The sequence below is a fragment of the Ambystoma mexicanum genome, chromosome 5q, assembly GCF_040938575.1.
Source record: "Ambystoma mexicanum isolate Mex_15411 chromosome 5q, UKY_AmexF1_1, whole genome shotgun sequence".
NCBI classification, from domain to species: Eukaryota; Metazoa; Chordata; class Amphibia; order Caudata; family Ambystomatidae; genus Ambystoma; species Ambystoma mexicanum.
Genome location: NC_090933.1, coordinates 1,131,631,468 through 1,131,654,810, shown reverse-complemented (window position 1 = coordinate 1,131,654,810; position 23,343 = coordinate 1,131,631,468). Strand labels below are relative to the sequence as shown.

General features: G+C 47.6%; 1 protein-coding gene across 1 annotated transcript in view; it reads left to right on the top strand.

The window, feature by feature from the left end:
* The window catches only part of OC90 (otoconin 90), an 885,360-nt gene that overhangs the window by 813,669 nt on the left and 48,348 nt on the right, over window positions 1-23,343 (top strand). The window contains exon 15 of the mRNA XM_069621643.1: window positions 18,681-18,855. Within this exon, the coding sequence (XP_069477744.1) occupies window positions 18,681-18,855 (175 nt within the window). The remainder of the gene's footprint in view (window positions 1-18,680; window positions 18,856-23,343) is intronic.

The following is a 23,343-nucleotide window of genomic DNA, read 5'->3' as shown; positions in this document are numbered from 1 at the left end:
GGCTGGCTGTTGGAGGACATTTTTTAAATTATTTGTATTTAATCAAAAATAGATTTTGACAAAATGTGCTTTTTCTAAGTTTTTTGCAGTATCTGTAGGGGCTCTCTAAAATGTGCCCACATTTATTGGGTGTGGCCTTGGCAGGTTTACTGCTTGGAGGATTTTGTAGGTTGCTATTAGCCACTGGCCCTCATTACGACCCTGGCGGAAAGGGGAAAACGATGGCGGAAAAGCAATACCGCCATCGAAAAGCGCTCGGTGCGACTATGACCCGTCACCGCAAAGTACGAAGCCATTAGCGACACCGTAGTGAACGCCAACGCTAACTGCACTAAGCACGCGCGCGCGCACCATGCCAAACCGCAAACACCACCATGGTGCAACGGTACGCCAATTCCGACCCTAGCGGACATGTACCTAACGCCATCAGGCATGGCGGAATGGACCATCCCGCCATGGCGAGAAATACGGCATCGTGAACCAACCGTAAATGGCCCACTGAGTGCCTGTACTCCACTCCCTGGCCACATTGCACAACTCCTGGCAGGCGCAATGTACTCACACCATGCAACCAGTGAAATCTACAATTCACCCATGCATGCCAACGTAGAAATGCATGCAGGTGTTCAAAGCGCCCCGTGAGTGGGCATCCATGTACGGCATGTCACCATAGCCGTACTGATGCAGCACAGGCATGTGAAGGTACAAGACATCAAAATGGAAATCAAGAACACATGACACAAAACAACAGTAGTCCCCCATCGCTTGCCACCAGCGCAAGGCAACATCCAAAACAGCATCCTGAGGGGGATTGCACCAGCCCTGTACTCTTGCCAGTAAACAAACCAACCATCAGCAGAAGCATGTACCACACAAGTTGGCAGAGTGACTGAGCAGCCAGGCACATCCCAAGAGGGGCCGATGGGAGCTGCAGGGCACAGATGGCATCAATACAGAAGCTATTCCAATGGACATGACCCCAGTCCCCCTCCAACAAACGCACGCAAACACAGGCACCTGTGACCAGCCACATTCTGAACATCCCATCATACCATCAATCGACCTGGCTGACAGGCACCAGTCGGCCAAAAGCCAATCCCCCGCCCCTGAACAGCACATCATGTAAACAGTCACAATGGCAGCCCCTATCCGTGACCACACTGTGCTACGTAGGCAAAAGCGGCCAGTACTGTACCACACAACTCAACTCAGAAGGCGGAACACAATGCAGATCATCTCGCAATACATACCGCCACAAATCGAAAATCGCCACATCACCTGCAAAGAATAACGCAACACGCCAAATATCGGAATACAATTTAAATGCACATCCAAATGACAAAGGCCTCACAGCAATTTGTAAAATAACACCAAAACATCCATCATCACCGAGGGCTGCATCTGCAATAATTGACCAGCTTCCACTTGTGTGACGCCCTGTACCATCATGGCACACAGGGCCAACATCAACGTTCCAAAAGGCAACATGGAAGCGGCAAGAACCGCAGGTCCGTCCCATGAGGCAGGCACTAGTCCAGCTGAAAGGCCGAAATGTTGCACCTAGCCACCAGAACAGCGTAAGGGCATGTGGCCCATTGGCGATCGTCCCATAAGATCGTAATGGTGCTCCACTGATTCACCCGAAGCTGCAGGTGTCGAGAGTAAAATCCATCTGGAGGAGTGGCGTACAGATGGCATCTGCAATAGGGCAGGAGATACCTGTCACCAAAATGAAACACAAATTAACCGATTGCACTACAGGACACATGATGCATCACTATCTTCATTCAACACACCAAATCCACACCCATATGCATGCTAGCCCACTCCAAAGGAATATACACACCCCTAAATCAGTATCGATACATAACGAAACCAATCGAGGTTAATACACCATTGGCAACGTCGGTTACTGTGCATGCGTCCGTCAAGATAGAACCCATGACATGGGATTAGTAACGTGCCTAGACACAAGTGTATGAAGGCGCGTCGAGACAGGGAGGATCCGACAAGGGCAGATAGACGTAAGTCCCACTATGGCAGCCTTGCATCACATAGCGCAGGGGAAGGGGATTGAATCAAAAAACACATGTACATGGCAGACCCTAAATGGAATCATCTGTCCATGCATCCATTCATCATTCCCTCATCCCGCAATGAAAACGCATGAACATTCACTCACATAATATGTGAAACTTCCATCGCGTCTGTGCGTAATGCAGTCTGCAAAAACCACTGTGCTCCTGGCCGGATCTGTAGTGTCGTGAAGCTAGATGGACTTGGGAACGTCCTGCCTTATCGTCCACTACGCTATTGCGCATCCCATTCAATTCATGTCATTCATTGCTTGCTCGTTATGGGCCCTGTCCCAAGGACATTCAACAATAGAACGTTACATTTCCAGGCAGACCTGTGGGCGTCTCCTCACCGCTACTTCGCAACCAAAAATCCTGGCCTTCGAATTCCTCACTTGCAACATTACGTCGAAAAGGCTTCTGTGAACGCTTGCATTCACAATTACATCAATGTAGTGCGGCTGTGTGTCATAATGCTAACTGGCTGCAATCACAAATGGGACGCCACGCCCGTCGGTGAAGTACGATACTGTGCTGCATGAGGGTCGGCCATCGATCGAGCCCTACATACCACTGACTCTTCACAGGTATGTAAGCGGCTGCAATCATAGCATGTGTAACAATGGGAGCATAGCATGAAAATCAGTCAAAGTACATCACACTGCCATCGGGATTTGATACATGATTCCAATCCCAAGATGCCATGCGGCCAAATGCAGCCTTACGTGCGGGACGTGCTCGGCCAGAAGGGATTGCATCCGCCACAGATTCATTCAATCAGCACAGGTGGAGGCCATACAGGCCGACAGCACATATATAGCAGACCCAAACCCCTCCCACAACCACTCCCACTCCAAAATGCTACCGGCAGGACTAGCGATGTTGGGCCTGGGGCACCAGATAGCACTGCAAGTGCTACAACTACAAGAAGACGACGAACAACAACAGGTACAACAACCGGGCGCACAGGGGAGACGGAGGAGAAGGAGGAGGAGGAGGGCAAGGCAGGGTCAGCAAGGCCCACAAGCACTGCCACTACCAACACGCAGGCGGCCCGCAATCCCACGCCTCCGAGCTGATCCGTTCAACCTCACTGCTGAGCAGATCCACACCCTCTACCGTTTGGACCGGGACACCATAATCGCCATTGTGGACATGACACATGCTGACCTCGTGAGCATGATAGATAGCCCAACCGCCATCCCACCCCTACTGAAGGTGGTGTCTGTACTCCACTTCCTGGCCACAGGCACCTACCAGCACACAGTGGGACAGTTGCATGGCATTTCACAGCCACTGTTCTCACGGACACTCTCCCAAGTGCACGATGCCCTCCTGAAGCACGCCGACGACCACATCACACTACCACGCACGTACCAGGAGATTACCAACGCAAAGGTGGGATTCCATGCACTTGGCGGCATCCCGGGTTGCATTGGTGCCATCGACTGCACCCATGTTGAATTGGTTGTCCCACATGCCATGGAGGTCCAGTACCGCAACCGGAAACAATTTCATTCAATCAATGTGCAAATGGTGTGTGACTCCAACAAGATCTTTACGCATTGTTGTGCCAGATTTCCAGGATCTACCCATGATTCTATGGTCCTGAGGAACACAAGAATACCACGCTACATGGAGCGACACGCAGGGCACAGATCCTGGCTACTCGGTGAGTCTCATTCCATGCATGACATCGTGGCCCATTTGATGCGTCAATGACCTTGCAGGAGGGGGGGGGGGCTACTTAGCACTATCATTCCACTGACACCCTTTATTCGTCCCATACAGGTGATGCCGGGTATCCACTGAAGAGATGGCTCCTTACACCAATCCGGAACCCACAGAACCAGCATGAGGAGGACTACAACCATGCCCACTCACGTAGCCGTGTGGTCATTGAACAGGCATTCGGCCTACTGAAGGCTCGTTTCCGCAGCCTCAGCAGGTCTGGCGGGGCACTCATGTACAGCCATGAGAGGGTTTCTAAGATGGTCATGGCATGTGTCATGCTGCACAACATGTGCATACGTAGGAATGTGCCCATGCCCCCTGACGCTGTACTGCATGCACCTGAAGATGATGATGATGAGGGTGGGGATGTGGAGGCACCCCAAGGAGTCCATGAGGCACAGGATGCACGTGCAATCCGACAGAGCATCATAGATGCATGCTTCTAGCAACCACGCATGGTGCCTATTACACGGAAAGGGGACCTGTGGCACTGTGTGTGTGTAGTACAGGCACATAGTGGACTGTACGCCTATGAAGGCCTCGTACGCAAATATCAATGTCCACACATGTCATTGGATGATAATGAAGTGCTGTATTGTTAATGTGATTTGATTCATACACCCTATGGACCCGCCACCCAGTGAAGCCCAACACACCCCCTCCACCCTACTTCCTCCCCCCCCAACACCAGTGTCCAAATATGCATGCTGCCCGTGGGTAGACGCTATTGCAAGCCCCCTCTACGGGTATCAGGGGCACCCCTGCCCGTGGAGCGCAGGTTCCTGCCAGATCTGCGTTGGGGGCTGCCCTGGACGGAACTTGCCACGGATGACGTCTCTGCCTGCTCGCGTCCATGCATGTCTCTGAGGGTTTGTGAGAGCTCCGAGAGCACACGGCGCACAGCAGCAAGTTCAGCACAAACGTCTTTGGACGTCGCATGCAGTTCCCCCCTCAGGCTCTCGGTGCTTCTCTCCATTTGTGCTCTCAGGCTCTCGGTGCTTCTCTCCATTTCTCCCCTGAGGCTCTCACTACTTTTCTCTATTTGTGCCCTGAGTGTCTCGGTGGATGTTTCCATGGCTGCCCTGGAACCCCCGCATTCATTCGCATGGTCCTTGAGTAGCGTGGACACTTCCTGCTGTTGCTCGATCAGCAGGTCGAGGGACTGTTGCCTCTGCTGGGCCATGGACATTTGCGGTGGTGTGACAGGGGGGCTGCTCAACACATGTTGCCTTGGCACAGGACTTGTGGGGGTTGGCCAGTCGTCGTCTTCTGGGTGCCCCTGCGTGGTTTCGTCATGGTGTAGGGGATGGGACATGCAGGGGGATTGGGAAAGGTCATGGATGGTACCTACGTCGCCAGCACTGTTTTCCGTGTCGGAGCATGCTGGCATGACAGCTGTGTCACCTATGGTGCTGCTACCACCAGAGGCAGTGCCATCAGATACGTTCTTTGGGGGGACCTGTGGTGCTGGGGTTGTGGACTTGCTGGCTGCTGGGGTGCCTGTTGCAGTCCCCTCCAGTGTGCTGGCACTTGATTCCTGCTGCTGCCGTGTCTTGATCCTTGCACCTGAGGTGGAGGCTCTTGGGACGTTGGTCCTGGCCCTCTTTGCAGGCGTGCTGGTAGGGGTGTCCTGCAGCTCGTCGTTGGTATCGGACCCTGTGGTGGAGTAAAGAGGGGCGAGCGTTAGTTATGGGTCTGTCGGATTTGGAATGGCAACGTATCAAATGCATTGGGGTGGTACATGAGGCTGATATGGGACTGGGCCTTGGAGGTGGTCTCATTTTCGTGTGGATTGAGGATGCATTCATTTGGCTGCCTGCAGTTAGGGGGTGCATGCTGCACATGTAGGGGTTGTTTATGGCATCTTGATTAATTTGTTTATTCATTCTGACTTTTAGAGGGCGCTGTCAGGGCAAAGTATGTATTGCACTATGGGGTCACATGGTACTGCACATGTTCGTGGTTTGTGGATTTCGCATTGTTTCTCTTGGCCAACCTACCTGATTCTCCGGATGTCGGCACTCCTTTCTCCATCCCTCCGACTCCCTCTATGCTCTCCATTCCTATGGTGGAGGCGCAGATCTCCTCCCAGGGGGTCAACTTGATGGGCGACTCTGATCCCCCCCCGGTAGCTGTGGGGATGTTCCTGTTCGCAGAAAGTATGCTGCGTACGCGGATCCGCAGGTCGTCCCACCGCTTGCGACATTGCTGTGGCGTGCGGGGTGTTGTCCCCACCGCACTTACGCGCTGTGCCACAAGGGCCCATATGGCCTTCTTGTTGGCAAGGGCCGTCCTGGTCATTTGACTGGAGAAGACGACGGCGGCATTTTCCTGCAGGGTCTCGGTCAGCACGGTCAGTTCCTCTCGGGAGAAGTGGACCTGCCGCTTGCGATCACACGCTTTCTTGGCTACCTTTCCCATATTTATTTTTTTAACTGGGGTTGCTAACGGGTTGGGATGTGTGTCAGGGTCGGATTTTTAATGGTTGTGTTGGGATTCGGATTTTATAGTTGTGCGGCGTGCTGTTTCCCGTTCCGGCCACATGCTTTTACTTCCGTTTCCGTATATTTACGGTGCCCGTAATTTGCGGTGCCCGCTCATTACGGTGCCCGCTCATTACGGTGACCGCTAAGATGGGTGGCGGTATTGCACCTGGTGCAGCGTACGGCGGCGGTAAGGGCCGTTTTGGGGTCATTTCCGCCATCGCAGCCTTTCGGATTCCGCCATGGCGTAATGCTCGTGCCCGATGGGTCGTAATTAGCCGCACTTTGCTCCTTCGTGCAATGGCGGAAACGCTATTTACGCTGTTGCGGTCCGGTCAGTCAATTTCCGCAAGGGTCGTAATGAGGGCCACTGTGTTTTATCACCACCGATCAGTCGTGCCCAACACATCGATTTGTCTGAAATGATAAAATCCGAAAAGATGTGCTTTAGGTATCGTTCTCTTATGTGTTGGTTGCTGGCACATTTTAGAAGTAGGTGTCGAATGGATTCTTTTTCTGTTGTGCTGCAAAAGCGGCAGAGGTTGGATGCGGATTTGCCTCTGATGGCCAAGATCTCGTTTGTTGGAAGCAGGTTTAACCGGGCGCGTAATGTATTGTATGAGGATGAAATTTGAAATACAAACTTCTTATCTAAGAGCCCGATCCTACTTAAACAAATGTATTTATTATGTCTCCTTTTTGGTACATTTTATGTAATGGATTTTAGGTAATGTTCTTAACAATGTGTAAAGTTTTAACTAACTGTAACATATTAAATAAATAAATAAATATAGATTAAGTTTTAACTAACTGTAACATATTAAATAAATAAAAGATTATCTTACTAAAGATGACCTTGATGAGCGTTCACGCTTGTGAAGCTAGTTCATTGCTTAGAAAGGAGTGAGCTTGCAAGACAGATGAGCAAGTTAAGCGATCACCTCAGACATCTGGTTCCAAATTAAAACCCTGCACTACCAACTGAGCTCTTCATTCCTCTGACGTCAAAACACTGATTGACATTACAATGGATAATAAAAACACTCTAAAGTGTGAGCAATCCTACATGAAACTCTATATTTTATTTTATAAAATGTGATTTTATTATTATTATTTTGTATTAGCTAACCCCACAGTGTGGTCTGGCATTACCTCTTCCTTCTGTCTCACAAGGCACTCTCTTCTTTCTAAAAAACTGTGGACCAATCAAAAGTTCCTTTATGATTCTTCCAGGTGATGGTTTCGGAAGGTGTGCTTGGCTCAACGCCTCTTTTAATTTCAATACTGAGGCTACATTTTTGCAGCTGAACTTCACTCCCATATACGAAAAAGTCTAAAGAAGAGCACGTTTACCTATTACCCAAATCAGAGCACACGTGATAACATATGGCCACACACATGCTTTGCTAGAACTAACACTCTGAAGGAGTTGGCACAGGGGCCTATCAACACATGTTTAACAGCTTGCCTGGTACCGAGGGGGACTGGAGTTAATCTTTGCACTCAATTGCTCATTTAAAATAAGTTCAAACCAATATTCAATTTCTAAACACATTTAGCCGGGTGGCTTCAATTGCAGTTAAATCACGCCGTGCAATCCTGCATCTGGGAATATATACAATAACCCTTTAAATCCAATCAAATCCTTATAGGCGCATTATTGTTGGCAGGTGTTTAACTCAGCAACCTGATTCTGATTGGCTTGTAGCATACAGAAAAGCAGGATCAGCCTTTTCTGGAAGCACGTGGTGGTCGCCTTGTTTTCCTGAAGTTGTGAAACAGGTGTAGGGAATACTTCCAGGTTAAGAGTACGCTGATTGGCTGGAGGTGTAATCAGTGCTCCGTTTAAAAACAAAGGTTGATGATTCAAAATGATATGTCATTTTTTTTTATACTTTGTTTAACCCAAAGGGTTTTTAAAAGTTTTTGCGTTTGCGTTTCAATCCTTTCCATTTGAATATTGTTTACCTATGGTCGTTTTTCTATAGTTGACAGAATTGTATCCAACATTTTTGCTGTGGCAGTGACCCAAGTAGTTCGTCCACCTCCAATTAGCCTCGCCCACCAAGTCTCTACATCGAAAGTGTGGGCTGCAGATAATATCTCTTTCAAGTAAGGACCTCTTATAGCCTCTACTTCTGGGCATCTTAAAAATAGGTGTTTGGTCGTTTCCACCATAGCCGGGTCATTGCAAAATCTGCAAACGTTTGTGCTCGCCAGGCCTCGTATCATCAAGATTTCGTTCGTATGGAGTAAGTTGAGACGGGCTCTTATAAAAGTATTCCTCAGCTTGCGGTTTGGATATCTTTTCACGTACGCTTGTAATTCGTGTAGTTCGTGGAACGTCTGTGGCAGGTGCGAGGTTAACTTGTACAAAGCGGCCTGGTCCAAAGTAAGTATCCAGTCAAGCTCGTTTAATTTATTTTGGATTTTCATCGGATTGTCCGTCAACTCCTTTTTGGAACATTGAATAGAGTCTAACTTTTCTTCTTGGTCTCTGTACCATCTGTTCAGGACAGACAGGCGCCCTCCTTCTGCCTCTGTATTTATAGCTTCCAAAAGCTCAGGGCGATTTTCCAGCAATAATTTCCTAAACAACATCAAGCTGTTTCTTTCCACTATCGAGGCAAGCGAGAGTTGGCTCATTTCACGTCTGATCAAAACCAATGGAGTTGAGTTTGGTAGATTTAGGACCTCTCTCCAGTATTGGCTTTCAAGTTTCGTCCAGATGGTGTGTGGTAGCCCCAGCATTGCTTCAGCTCCGTAGATCAGTGTGGGAACTACCTTGGCCTTGTAGAAGTCCACAATTGGTATGAGGGAGAAGCGACCGTATTTTCTATCTATCGCTTTAGCCTGCGATATTAAGTTCTTTATTTTTGACAGCAGAGGTTTTTGCATTGCAATCTCCTTTGGCGAGTTGTCCACCACAATGCCCAGATATTTAAATTCTGTGACTGTGCCGATGTGTACACCTTCCAAAGACCATGCATATGAGTCGCTTTTGCTTTTGCCTTTCCCAAAGAACATGATTTTGGTCTTGGGCTGGTTTATTTCAAGACCATTTGCCTTGATGTATTCAGCGAAGTTGTTAAATTGTCTCTGCACGCCTATTGCTGTTTGGTCTGTGATGATGATGTCATCCTCATACATAATTCTCGAGATTTTCATTTGGCCAATATGCAGAGGGAATGATCTGACCTTTGCTTCTGATTCTTTGTAGTCGCCAATGAAGCTCAGAAATAAAGCCGGGGCCAACGGGCAGCCCTGCTTAACTCCCTGATTGGTTGGGATCTCCTCCGAAAGTGTGCCTTGGTTGTCAAGCCTCACTTGGGTCCTTGTGTCCGTGTGTAGTGCTATAATCGGATGTAGAATAGATGCCGGGCAATTCCAAGACCTTAACTTTGCCCATAGCCTCGCTCTGTTAATTTGGTCAAAGGCTTGTCTTAGGTCAATAAAAGCCATGTAGGTACGGGTGCCACCCGCCAGGCTTTTGTATTTTAAGATGTTGACCGTTAGAATGTTAATTGTTGTTCACACATTCTTTTTGAAGCCAAATTGAAGGGGGTCTTCACAGGGTGCGTCTTTAGCCCACCTTTGGAAGTGTTGTAGAAGTAAAGGACCGTACACCTTGCCAATTACATTCAACAGGGCAATAGGCCGAAAATTTTTAGGGTCGTCTCTCGCCCCTCTCTTGTAAATAGGTACCACAACTGCAGTGGTCCAAGATTTCAGTAGAGCCCTTGCAGCTGTCAATCTTCGGAGGACCGCACATATGAAGTTAGCCCATGCCACAGGATGTTCTTTCAGGTGCCTATTTGTCAGACCGTCGGGCCCAGCGGCCCTGGAATTTTTCAATTTTTTCAGAATGTACGTTATATCTTCAAGGTCGTGAAGCTCCACCCAGGGTTCTGTGCTTTGGACCTGTGCAGTTTCGGTGCAAACCTTAGGATCGAAGAAAAGGTTTGCGAAGAACTGTCCATTTAGCCTCTGCGATGCCATTAATTAAGACGTCTGAATTGATCCGTTCCGTTGCGTTCATCAGGGCCCAGAATACTCTCGGGTTTTTGGTTGACACACTTCGCAACATGTCTTCCGAATCTTTTTGATACATGGCGAGATGATGGTCTCGCAGCCATGACTTGTAGGCTTTTAGCTCGTTGATCCAAAGTTGTTTGTTAGAGTCAGATCTAATTTTCACAAAACTTCTCTTAGCCTTCCTGAGTTGACGTCTTTTCTCGACCAAGATTTGGTCGTAAGTATGGATTGATTTGTTCGTAGATGTTCTGTTCTTCAAACTCGGTTTCCTGAAGACGTTCAGAAGATCACTGTAGTCGGGAAGGATAGAGACGTGCTCTTGAAGCTCTAACTTGGAGTAGTTCTTTGTCAAAGAGATGACACTATTTAGGCTCAATGCAAGTCGAGTTCCATTTGCATTTGTTACAAGCTTTGGGGCCGAGGCTATTTTTTCAGTTGAAATGGTTGGCCAGGACAGGCATAGAAGATTATGGTGGCTCACGTTGGTTTTAACCACGTCGAAAGATGAAATGATAGACAGTAGGGCCGATGAGGCGTAGATGTAATCTATTGTTGCCTCCGCACCACGACCTTCCCATGTTGAATACTGAGCTGAATTCCCGAAAGTGGCGGCCACATTGAACAGATCTTTAGATTTCATCAGTACTGACCAAGCTGCACCCCTTGCTTCAGCTTTGGTTCTCGTCGGTTTCTTTCTGCATACTGCGTTCAGGTCGCCGCAAACATATAAATGGACTTCAGAGTGTACAATGTATGCTTTGTCGATTTCCTGTTCGACCATATCTAGAAAATCCTTGTTTGAGATCGCTTCTGGGTTCCAGTACAAGTTTATGATTATTGCTGTTGTCGAGACAGATCTGTTATATAGTGCGTCCCAATAGTTCCATTTTACTTGTACTGAAATCATCAGGAAGGAAAGTGTCAGGATTCTAATCAATTTCATTCCATTGCCCATTCTAACTGCAGTTATCAAGCCCGAGGAGGGTCGGCCTTTCGGTCCCTTTTTAGCTGTTGCAAAGGCTATTTCGAAACCATCTAAAATGGGTTTTGTGGTAAGCCATGCCTCTTGAAAACACATGATATCAAAAGAGGCAAAGTTCACGTCACCCCATACTGTGAGGTGCATAAATCCCCGAGTATTCCATGAGCAGAGTTTAGCTAGATTTGTAGTTGGGCCTCTTTTCGAGTCGTCGTCGCCAGAGTTCTTGTTGGCGATGGATTGCTATTTTTCTTGGGGGCCAAGAGCTTTCGGGAGCCATGCCCACATCTTTTGCAAAGGATTTGATTTTTCCGTGTCTTCGTTGCCTTTTTTTTTCCGGTTGCACCTTCTGTGTACTCGTTCTTTTAGGCAATGATGGCCCAGCAGGTTTTCTGTCATATTTTGTCACTTCCACCTCGTCACTTTCTTTGTTATTCATTGAAGGTTTACCCCGTGAGTCAAGTTTTCTGGTATTTTCTTTATGAAGTCTTCGCTTTGGCGAGTTTCTCGTCGATTTGTTCGCCCATGCTTCTTGATATTCCGTATTACGTTTCTCTTGAAGGTGTTTTTGTCTCCTAGCCTCAGGGGATCTATCGTTTAAGGAGTTATACCCTTTCCTCGTTGAACAGTTATTTGGGCTGGGGTAAGTTGGATCATCCCATTTAGCTCTTCTCTCATCACCAAATTCACTTATGTCATAGCCCATTTTTAGGAAGTCTTTCAAGGAGTCGCGCAGCCTCTGTTTGACAGATTTTGAGGAGATAAATAGATAGGCAGTTGCGCGACGGCCCTCATGAATCAGCTCCACTATTTGCAAATCTCTCGATTCTACTGGTCTTAGTTTCGGTATGCTATGTAGCAACTCCATCACAGTTCTTCTATTCAGGATTACATAGTTGTGGCAGAGGCCGATTTGTTCAATTTTGAAAGCAGGCGGATCTCTAGATCGCATTTTAAGTGTTACCCATCGTCCTTTATCTTCTCTTTCGTGTCTTTTTCCATTTCTATTTGCTGTCCGATCTTCTCGCCAAAGATGGTTCTTGTGTCTGTCTTGGTGCTGAGCCTCATTTCCGGATGTGGATGGGAGGTATTTCTCTCCCTGCCAATTTTCTAGATCACTAGCTTTTGTAGAGTGTAGTTTTTGCGGACCTTGACTCGGGGTTTTGCACCCCTTCTCGTCCTGTTTGACAGGACTCCGGGTAACAGAGAGAGTAATCTTCTTACAATGATCCTTCGATGGTAGAGATAGATGTTTACCTCGTACTTCTTTTGATCCTTGCTCCGATCGGGCTTCCGCTTTGTGGACTCCTTTTGTCCCCTTTTCCATTGATGTCTCTATAAGTTCTAGGGAAGGAGGTTCGCAAGATTGATTCAAGTTTTCGAGAACTTCTTCCATCAGAAGATCTTCTGTAGATTTTGAAGTGTTAGAGACTTTGGAAGTCTCCATTTGATTCGTGCCAGTTGGGGTCAAAGCAGCCTCTGAGATTATTGGAGTTGAGCAATTTGAATTTGCATTTGGGCACGCTCCATCACCATAGTTCTTCCTCCTATCTTTGAAGCTCTTTTCCTGCACTGGTAGGCAGAATACCAGTTGCTTTCCCTTAGTTTCAACTGGTGTCGTTGGCAACTTGCGATCAGCAAAAATGGAGAAGTCTTTGTTGGTAACTACTTCCATATTCTTCGTTTGTAAGTTCTTTGAGTTATTCACTAGTTTGGGGACTTTTTTTTCAGATGCAATGTTTTGGGCCTTCTTTGGTCTGTGTCCACTGACGGCATCATCTTTCTTTTGTGGATTATCTCGCAGGTGTGTACTTGTAGGCTTTGACCTTTTAGTTGGCAGTTGGACTGGCGAAGTTTGCTCGATTATGAGCAAGTCCGCCTCCTCTGTCAACTTTGGGGGGGATTGAATTTTTTTTGGGACGTAAAGCACGGTTTGAGACCCCTTTTCGATGCTTGCCGATATAGAGGTCTTTTTCATTCCTTCTGGCGCTATCGTCCAAGGACATTGTGTACCAGCCTTGTTTTTTTCGTGGTCCACCGCAGTGACATACCCTTCCAAATATGCAAGCTTTGCATGCATTGTTGTCAGTAGAGAGCAATTGTCTTTTAATGAATCGTTTATGGCTTCATAAAGCTTGGTGAAGGGGGCCATTGCGACCGCCACCGCTGCCATAAGTGTCACCATATCCGGTCTTTTTTCTGGAGATTTCTCGGGCGAGTGGTTTTGTCCGAGGGTTTTTCCTTTGTCCCTGCTTGGCATTGTTATTGCAGATAAATTTGAGTCATTTGCCATTTGGTTTGCATCTTCGACTGAAGGGAACCAGACCTCTGGTTCCCCACTCTCCATAAAGTATTTGGGTCTTGCTTCATCATTAGAAACAGTGTTTTGTGTTTTGTCAGCGACAGGTTTTGCGGTTTCCAGGCTAGCCATAGGGGACTTGATCTCCACTGTAGTTGATGGCGTCTCCACCCCCTCCCGTTCGTCTGTAGGCAAAGCACTGGATTCAGCTTCATCTTTCTCTTCCACACTGTGAGATAGATTTTTAAGATTTCCTATACTGGGATCACCCAAGTCTGGTGTCGAGGCTGGAGTCGCAGATTGTAAGTCTTCTAAGCTGTGCGCCACTTCCAGCTTCTCACTGTCAAGATTTGCAGTTTCCAGGCTAGCTGTCATGATGCCTACCTCCAAGGAGCCAGGTCCAACCCAACAACCCCAGAGGCAGGCATCATTTCCCCCAGGGGAGTGCCAGCAGGCCCAAGCTGGGGCCCTTTGGACACAGTCCTGGCGCCTTAGGCGCCAGGCTCATGTTGGACCCCTGTCCTGGCGCCTTAGGCGCCAGGCTCATAAAGCTAGACATGTGTTCAAGTGTTTTAATGTGCACTTACCTGGGGCAGACCATGCTGCTACATCCAGGCCCTCTTGAGGCCTGAATGGAACTGCTTTACCTGTGGGACTATTTTCCACCTGGGTGTGGTCGGGGAAGGATACATACCTGATCGGTGGAAGGATACATACCTGGAACTTCTTCCAAAGCTAATTAAACCACGCCCGATCAGCAACTCACGCTTCGCGTTGTTCTGCTCCTCTCAGCTGGACGCTCACCGTGTCAGCTCCTGCATTTGGACTTCAGCCACGCCTGTCAGCATCCTGGGTCGCCTGCAAAGGGAGATAAGAGAGAATTGGAGATAAAAAAGACCTTACCTGCTAAAGCTGCATCACGGAGACATCACACCGACGATCCTGAAAGGGAAGACATCATTTTAAAAGCATTTCGCTTCGATCGCTGCAGCGCTGCATTTCACTCACCTTTCCTGGACGCCACCATCTTCAGCAGCGATCATCCGGATCCGCACCCACTTCCCAGAGCCTAGAGAGAAAAAGACAAGAAAACAAGGTGAGAGAAGGAAGGGAATAGGAAAGGCTCAGTTTCCTTCTAAGACTTACCTGTTGGGTCATTCCCATTTCATTTCGGGTCCTGCCGCTTCCTGGCATTCCGGACCCCGGCCCCTACGGGGAAAAAGACATAAGCATTAGTGCTTGCTGCAATAAGACAATGAACATTATTATTAAGCTTGAACTTTTGAACTTGCAACAGAACTCTTACATGGCCTCACCTGAAAAGTCAAGCTTATTTTGAACTCCCATCAAACCTCAATCCAGTGAAGTAACTGGGTTTCAACGCGCCCCTGCATCAGAAGCAGGATGGAGAACTCATCCTTCCAGACCCTAAGGTGAGACTTCACAGGGAATCGTGGAAGGGTATCGTGGAGGGTTGGAAGGGAGTGGGAGGCTTGAGCATTATTCCGTCAGTAGGTAATACTCCCTTTTCACGCACAAGGGAATATTCCTGCGAGCCAGAAAAGCCAGAGTAGAGGGGCCCTTCCTGTCCATCTTCAGAGTCCTGCGCTTCACCATTGAAGAAGCATCAGCACTCGAAGCCAGACCTGCGCCTCCGTGGGAATCAGGTGAGCGTGACACTAGCCATACCAGTCTCAGTCTCCACTGTAATTGATGGAGTCTCCGCCCTCTGCCGTTCGTCTGTGGGCGAAACATTGGGTTCAACTTCTTCTTTCTCATCCATAACACTGGAAGGTTGATTTATGTGATTTTCTATACTGGGTCCGCCCAGGTCTGGCACCGTAGCTGGAGTCCCAGATTGTAAATCTTCTGAGCTGTGCACCACTTCCAGCATCTCGCTGTCACTTATTTCACATATGTTTTCGAACTTTCTTTTTCTGTGATTCACAAAAAAGTCTGCCACACTTTGAGGCGAGAAGATGTGAGTTGCTTGTTGGCTTTTTGTTTTTGTACTGTCTATGGATCGCCTTATTGTCCTTTTTGGTCTCTGTTTTCCCTCATTGTTGGAATCAAGGCTTTTAGACTTGCCTGGGAGTGTTGGTGCACTTGTCAATGATGTATTTGTCAAAGATTGTTTTTTCATTTTCAGCGTGGTTTTCAATTTTTTACAACACGGACCTTCATCAGATTGTATGTCCGGTGATTTTGTTGACTGGCCGCCGTTTGGGTGGCTCGTGTTGCCCATGGTCTCATTGGCTTTTGATGTGACTGTGTCTGCTGACCCTGCTGTGGTCGGCGTGCTAGGAGGGAGCGGATGGATTTCCACCGCCACCCTTGTCGGTTTGCCTGCTAGTTGGTCATGTAGGCAGGGAGCTTTCTGCAAAAGTTCACCCTGTGCATTTTCCGTCATTGTCTCACACCGATCATCCACCAGGGGGACCTTCAGGACGGCCACTACTGGCAAGACTACACCGTCCATTACGTTCTCCGTGGGTTCCTGTTCCAGGAGCCCCACCCTCGGGAGTTCCACTAGGTCCGCCGGCGCCTTAACCCGCGACTTTTCCCGATCAGCAGCTTGCTCCCCCGGACTGGCTCCCCCCATCACCGCCGAGCTCGACGCCGTCCGTCTTCCGACAGGTTGGTGGAGCGTTCGCGGCTAACAGGACAGGGCCTAGCCCGTGGGAGACACCGCCCGGGATCTCCAGCAAAGACGCGGGTCACCCAGGTGAGTTTGAAGTTGTTTGGACCAGGTTTTGGCGTACGGGGAAGATGTCCACTCCCCGCAACTCTTCGTCGTTGGTGCACAGATCAGTGTGCTGGGTTCCCAGTACTGGGAGTGTATTTTTTGCTGTCGCCTCCTCTTTTGACCAAGTTGTTTTCGGACGGAGCTTCTGCTACTCCCAGGCGTCGATATTGTTGATACATGGCTCATAGCAGGACTCTGTGTCATTGCTGTAGCAGTTTGTTTGGTCTGCTTTGAATATAGCGGGCTTTTCTCTGGGTTTGAAGGCAGTTTTCGGCCCACTTCAGCTCGTGTACGGGACCGTGAGCTCCTTTGCTGAGAGTCTTTATCACATAAAGTCGTAGTTAGTGAAGAAGTCAGAGTAGCGTCCCCGGCGTCCATGGCTGCCATAGACTGCCTGAGACTGCTACTCTGCCGCTACTCCGCGGCCGCTCCGCAGTGTCTGGGAGCTTTTGAATGGTGGTCAGGTGGTCAGGAACAAACACAGTAGACAGACTGAAGAAAAGAGTAGCCTGCAGTCACTGCCTGAGAAAGTGGAATATTTCGACAGCTCAAAAGGCCACTCGACACACTCAGAGGAGTTTGGTAACTTAACTCCCACACCACATGAAAATTGGACCCTGAATAAAGACGGCACACAGAAACTGCCAAAGCCTAGCATGCAATGTTATTTAAGTCATTTATAACGCCCTGTACACAAGTACACAAGTATATTTAAGTCATTTATAACGCCCTGTACACAAGTGCTTCTAAGCGCGACAAGACAAGGAGAGGGGAACAGAAGGAGGACAAAACAACGATCTTACTAGGCCTTGTGTCATTCAGATCACGCAAGTGCGGGGAGGAGGGATGGGAGAAGAGCAGGTTACTCAATAAGTGCTGCCGGAGGGTGGCTCATAAGTGCCAGAGAGAAGGGACTGTAGGGTTGCAGATATAGACCCTTAAGTGCTGGGGGAGCCCGGAGCCAGTGCAAGGGCAACTGGACATGCAGGAGCCTGGTCCAGAGTTTCAGCGGATGACCAGGTCAGCAGTGTGCGGAGGAGTCAGGGACATCAGCAAGGGAGAGGAAGAGAGAAAGCGGAAGGGAAAAGGGAGGTCTTAAGTTGCTTCCAGAACCGGAGGAGGTTCTGCTCAAGTTTGAGATAGGCAGGGAGGCTGTTCCAGAGGGAGGACTCAGCCGAGGAAAGAGATCTACTCCCCACTCTCTGCTTGGAGAAGCGTCTGACCCAGACAGAGTTGGAGGTGGTTGAGCAGAGGGCTCGAGAAGGAAGATGTTAGGAAGAAAAAGTTGGAGGTAGTGTGGTCCCATGCCCCAGAGAGCCTTGTGGGTGATGAAAAGGGTCTTGAACTTGGTCCTTGCAGCCAGAGGGAGCAAGTGGAGAGATTTCAGAGCTGGAGAGATAAATCCCTGGGCTTGAGGCCAAGTCTTGCAGTCCTGTTCTGGATAACTTGTAAACGTCCAAGAGTAGCAGCTGAGGTCATGCATATATCATGAACAAAAGATTTGACTTGTGCAATAGAACTGTAGGGTGACACATGTTTACAGGGGCTAGAGCATCCTATCGGGAGGCATGCATGCATGCATGCATACAAAATTCAAATCACTTTGGCCCAAGGTCTTGACATAGTTTAGAGGCATGGTATAGGATAATGGTCCTCGGCCTGTAGACCCTCGATCAAATGAAGTCAGTATTATTACATGTTAATAGTTGCAGTTTCTCAACTAAAAAAACTACACAGCAAAATGATCACCAAGAATTAGGGAAAAGGGAACTAGACGTAGTTCTTTCTCCTTTTCCATAACGGTCATTGCTGCAACGAAGATACAAAGCTGCACCAGGAACACTTGCGAGGGACAATGGGGCACAAGGTGGGTGGGGGTGGCTGACAGATGTGAAAACTGGGCTTGGGTTGGGGGAAAGGAGGGCAAGAGGAGCACAGGGCGCACTTAGCTTCATTCCCAGCAAGATGGCGGCTGCACACTTCCAAGGAGGCTCAGCGCAGAGGCTTTACCATGAGGTAAAGCCTCTATTTCAATTGAATTGGAGAACGCCCATAACTGACCGGTGTTAATACAGGATAATGGTCCTCAGTTTGTAGACCCTTGATCAAATTAAGCCTGTATTATTACATTTATTACAAATATATTATAAAATAATGACCTTACTCATAACACCTGTCATTTCAAGGACTATGAAGGAACATCGCAGCAAGCGCCACATTCCTGTACTATTTTTTGTTATTATTCTGGTGAGGTTGATACTGATCAAAATGAATCCTGTGTGTTACAAGAGCACTTCCAAAGAAATTAACGTTCATTTGTTATTTGCAGAGTGTGAAAGATACACCTTTATGCAACTGGCGGAGACTGGCAACATGAAACGGGAACTGCCACAACTGGGAGAAATGCTTTTTTGCCTGAGCGGAAGATGTCCCCAGGACTATGAATCCTACGGCTGCTACTGTGGACATGAGGGGAAAGGTGACCCGGCAGACACATTGGATAGGTAATGGCCAATTGTACAGCCTTTGTGTAAGACATGGAGGTTAAGATGAGGACGGGGTCTGGTAGGACTAAAGGTGGAGTAGGGAAATGTGTATCAAGGAGCGGACTGGCAATTACTACAAAATGACGGGTTCAAGTTCTCTACATACTCTTGATCGGTTGTAGGTGAAAGGGCGAATGCAATTGTTTCGAATGCAATTGTTTCGAACCAAAAGGACTGAAGAAAAAAAAGTCAAAAGTCCTTTTTTTTCTTTTTTTTGGGGGGGTCCCCTCAAACCCCTGTTTTCAGTGTAAACCCCAGTTTTTTCCCTATACGAAAGCAAAAAAAAAATACATTTAAAAAAAGGCATTCGACTTTTTTTTCTCGGGCCTTTTGTTTCGAAACTATTGTATTTCGAAGCAATGTATTCGACCCTTTGACCGGACACCCACTTGATCTACAATCCAGTTTTTATTTCTCCAGTCATCCCATTGCTTCAACTTAAAAGTGTTGTGTTGGGGACCTTCACTCATCCATTGCAGCCCATTCTTCTGTGGCCTCCCCTAATGCAGAAGAGGCCACGCCGGGGCTCCCTCTGGTACGGCCAGCACCACATGTTTGGCCCCTGAGCCAGGTCATGTGAAGCCTACTTGTGTTACATTATAGCAGTATGATGCCCCAGCACCTCTCTGATGTGATATCTTGAACCCATGCTCCCTTGAGTTATTTCTGTCGTGCTGTTTCTGGTGCAGCCTAGGGCCAATGCTCTGATGATGCTCATCTCTAGAATGTCATGATCTGGCATTTCACCACCTTCCACGTTGTTTGCACACTTTCTGTAATTAAATGCATACTTTCTGTAAGAAATGTTCAATCCTCTGTGTTCAATAGGAACCGGTTGCCTGTAACTGTGGACCTCTTTTTAATTTCCCATCATTGTAATCAGGAAATGAATAGGTAACACAAATTGTACTACATTGTGCTCATTATTTCAAAACCCACTGCTCACCCCTATCTCACCATGCTCACAGAAAACACAATAAAATGCAAAAATTAAGTTGTATTTGTCTAACAGTGTAAAGAATTGCCTAGATTCTATGTGGCCACCTCTAGTAGTTCCTGGGATTCATATGGTAATACCAATCCATAGGTTGAGTCTGTGCACATTTGATGACAACAGATGATAATGTTGTAAATATCTTTACTTTTGATGAACAAACTGTGAATAAGGTGAACCAGAGCATATCATGGCACAACCTGGAAAATGACAGGAGTACCTGCCTATATGATGGCAAGAGAAGGAAAACTGGCTGAATACCTGCACAGGTTGGCCTTGCCTGCCCCATGCATATAAGTGTCGGATGATGCCGTTAGTGTTTATTACAAATATATGCTCTAACGCCAATTCAAACAAAATCCTCTTGTGACAAATTGACTTCTGCCCTACAAGAATGAGTACAGGCTAAAACGCCCACTCAGCTCTAACACTTTACAAACCAAGAGCCAACACAATCATAAAGGCAAACCAGGCACAGTCAAGAGATATACTTCCTTCACCTTTTGTAGTAACGTGGGCCGAGAGAAGGCTGTACTCTCCGGAGGGGTGTGAATGTGTTTCAGGAGCTACCCAAACAGCAAAGTATACCAGTCCAAAATAAAGAACCGTCCAATCAAGTTTCTATAAAAAAAATAATTAAATCCAGCACAGCATGTACAATAATAACTAACTAAAAAACACTGTAAAACCCCACCCCTGTAGAAAGAACACAGAATATGCAAATATAGAATAAATGCAGCAGTCTGGCTAATGAGACAGGGGGAGCAAAGGCAATTAAAAGACCCCAATGTTCAAAAGAATATTTCTTGTGTTTGCAAAAGGGATTAAAATGACCAATCCAGTCTCTAGGTCCAAAAGATGGATCAGGGGGTCAGATAACAGTCAATAATACCTTTCCAAATGTCCTGGTGGTTCAACAGCATCGAACCAGGCTTCTCTGCGACATTTGCAGGTTCTCTTTGATTCAAGGATGCAGCAGTCATGATGGTCCAGCAGCAAGCTAGGGCAGAGTCAGGGTTGAACAGAAGATAGTTGCAGTCTTGAAGCATGCATTTATTCGAGCTGTGCAGATTGGGCATTCATCAGGTCGGCAGTCGAGATTCGATGGTGGTCGAGCGGGTACCAGGGTGCACAAGCAAGTCGAATCGATGCAGATGCTCGGAGGTCGCTTTTCAGGGCACACCAGAGTTGGGTCGATCAATTTACAGGAGCAGCGATGAACAAGTTGGTACTTCGAATGGTGACTTGAGCAATCCAAGGCACAAGTACTTTGTTGGTTTCCAGCCTACGAAACAACACGCTTCAACTGTCACGGTGCGGTGATGAATGGAGTCGAAGAGCAAATGACGGTTTGGAGAATGATGAACACCAAAGGCAGCTTTGAATGGTCCTGGAGGTTCACTGAGCATTGAACACACTCAAACATGGCTCACAGAGGGACAACGTCAAAAACACAGCTATCTTGACTGTTTGGGCTTTTAGGGGCTGTGAGTTCGTATCAAAGCTCTCAAGGGCCAAGCTTAGTCCTTTTCTTGGGCTCCCAAACATGGGGGAGGCTGGCAAACACCTTGAGGGTTCCTGCAACACAATACGGTTCTGGACAAGATGGTGGATGACAGAGATGTAGGCCTTGGTCCAGCAGCAGAGTTCACACCCAACAGTCCCTGGTGAGGGTCAGGGAACAGAGCTCACCTCTGTGTTAAAACACCTGCATTCACCTCACAACTAGAGAACTTTAAACTTCAGCAAAGTCTAGTGAAACCTTCTTCCAGGGTTGGATTCCAGGGATGATTCAAAGAAGTGGTGTGAGACCCCTTCTTTTAAAGGTAAAAATCCACAGGTGACTGGACTAAAGCTAGCCTGCATTAGGGGTTCAATCCCTGCTCTTGGAAGACATGGGCTTTGCCATTCTGACATCACACCCAAAGTGCTTTGCTCTAGAGGAAGTAGAGGGGACAGGAAGTAGAGAGAGAGGCATAGAGAAACAAGATGGTGGAAATCTTCCTCCATCATACACATTTCTCCCTAGCTGCACTAACCATGCCCCTCCACTTCTCAATAGCATAAAAGGCCTTTAGAAATGTAGCACCCTGGGGAGAGCTTAGCCTTTTGTGAATGGTTATGCCCTTTGATTCCTATTCCTAGGCCAGCTTCCTGTGGAGTGGCTCTCTCTGGAGAAAGGATGTTACCTGCCCTTACAAAGAAACACAAAGAGGCAATCCCCAAGGCTACAATCCTGACAGTGGGCATGGGGAGCCGGAACACATAAACAAAACCCTTCCACACCTGAACTGGCCCAAAAGGCCTGACACGTGTGCGATATTAATTTAATGTGGCTGGAATTACTATGAGAGTTGCTGGCACCACACCCTAACTCATGTATGCCTTATATCTACAGTGGGATGTGCCACTAGCAGAGTTATGCAGTTTTTGGAACGGGGGTGCATATTTTAATTGTGGCCCCTGTTGCTGCAGAGACTTGGCAATCACTGCTGCTGTTCAGAGGGCACATGTGACCCGCACCTGTTCTGTCCCACTGCAGGGCAGTGCTTCCATCAGTTTACTGAGGCAGCAGTGCACAGGTGTACACTATCTTTTTGGCATGGAGTTTTATGAAAGGGAAATCTGATCATAAGATTTTCCTTCCTGAAATAGAATGACCTGCATTATTTTATTTACTAATAAAAATCCAGGGCTCCTACACCCTGGCCACATGACAACTCCCCACACGCCCCCTGGCCAAAAAGGTTGAGACCCACCACCCAGAGGGTCTGGTTCATGCACAGGGCAAAAGGATCTGCTGAGGCCATCTGGCAGTAGAGTGCTGCTATCCAGGTTTGTGTTAGATGTCCAACCTGTGTGGGATATGGCCTAATGCAACAACTTGGGATTTTCACCCTAAATAGTCATAGGCCACCTCGGAGGTCTGTGGTTCATGTGGGCTGTATGTAGGGTTATATGTAGTGTTTCACAGTATGAACCACCAACACCTGAAAAAGCCTCCTTTTCAATTGTGGCCCAGTTGGGCTCTCGCGTGATGAAGCGCCTTCTAAGATACTTCCTCAACAGTCCCCAGGTCTATTTACTTTCTGTATGATAACATTACTGTTTTAGTAGATTTTTATTTCACCATGGGTAATACATATCAGCTATTTTATTTTATTAAATGATTCCATCATGAAAAAAGTTCCTGGCTCAATAGTACATACAGGGAAGACACTATGGTATGGTTTAAGATTTTCAGAATTCTTTTTTTTTATTGGTTACTATTTTCGGGCAAGTTTCTGAAAATTCTCAAATACACAGACAGAGACAGTACGGACACTCTGTTTAAAAGCCCTATCCGGCCCAGAACAAATTCAGTGACAAATGGCACCGAAGATGCCTTTGCGGATTTGGAATTGAAACAAAACAATAATGTGAGTCAATAATGATTTCTAGTGGAATTCCTG